General features: G+C 49.7%; 1 protein-coding gene across 1 annotated transcript; it reads right to left on the reverse strand.

Moving 5' to 3' along the window:
* Nucleotides 1-34: 34 nt before the first annotated feature.
* LOC147820184 (neoverrucotoxin subunit alpha-like) lies at nucleotides 35-561 on the reverse strand (the record flags this gene model as incomplete). Its single annotated transcript, XM_087174861.1, has 1 exon — nucleotides 35-561. A coding segment is annotated over one exon (527 nt), but the record flags the coding sequence as incomplete, so codon positions are not given.
* Nucleotides 562-1032: the final 471 nt, after the last annotated feature.

Genomic DNA, 1032 nt, shown 5'->3' on the forward strand with positions numbered 1-1032 from the left:
TTCACTGCAGCAGTCGCTCCCAGTCTAACTCCACCTGACACAGCGACACCGAGCCGCCGTAGGTCCACACCCAGAACCCTGGGTACAGAGGCTCAGTGAAGGTGGAGGTGAAGGTGTGGAGGTGGACCATGGCGTCCTGAGAGACACCGTAGAAGGACAGAGATCCGGTGGACCAGTTCAGGTACACCCCAACTCTGTGGGTGAAGGGTTGAGGTGAGGAGGACCTGAACCTCTTGTTGTTGTGACAGGGCGTGTAGCTTCCTTCAGAGCACTCCAGACTCCAGGACCACTTGTTGTGTCCGAGCAGACAGCTCTCCGCATCTCCATCTCTGGAAATGCTATTTGAGGTGACGCCAACATCGGCACCGCCGCTCCACTCCACCTCCCAGTACACTGAGTCTAGCAGCCCCTCCCTGCACAGGACCTGAGGGCAGCGCTCGAACCGGTCCGGGTGGTCCAAGGATCGACAGTCCGACCACATGCGAGTCGCCTTCCTGTTGCAGTCGGTCAGGTGGAGCTCTGAGTTGGCAGTGCTAGGGTCAAAGGTCAAATAACAGGCAACTGAGGGGGAGACACAAAGGAACAAGATCAGTTGATCAACTTTTAGTGGAACATGAATCACAGTGTTGAAGTCACTTCAGATATTTTCTGGTTCCTGCTTTTTCATTTAAAGATTTGTTTTGGAGTTCAAGGCCTCAGGGTGTGCCCCCAGTCCCTGGTCCCCAGTCCCTGGTCCCCAGTCCCTGGTCCCCAGTTCCTCGCCCACCTCCTGCTGGGGACCTTTGTTTCATGTCTGTTCATGTTTTGCTCCAATCTCTCTACTGTCAACATAAAAACCCCATAAATATAATTTAAAACATGAGCTGCTCTTGAACTGAATGTCTGCAGGTTTTGAGGTTAATTAGACTGAACAAAAAGTTTTACAAACATTTGTCATATTTTTTGAGATTTTACAGACAAAATTGATTCATCAAGAAATGTATTAATTTTAATCACTGATGAATAACTAGAATATTATTATGGTTTATGGGG

This window comes from Seriola lalandi, unplaced genomic scaffold (genome assembly GCF_002814215.2).
Source record: "Seriola lalandi dorsalis isolate HSWRI2012SDOR001 ecotype SW California unplaced genomic scaffold, Sedor1 jcf7180001979064, whole genome shotgun sequence".
NCBI classification, from domain to species: domain Eukaryota; kingdom Metazoa; phylum Chordata; class Actinopteri; order Carangiformes; family Carangidae; genus Seriola; species Seriola lalandi.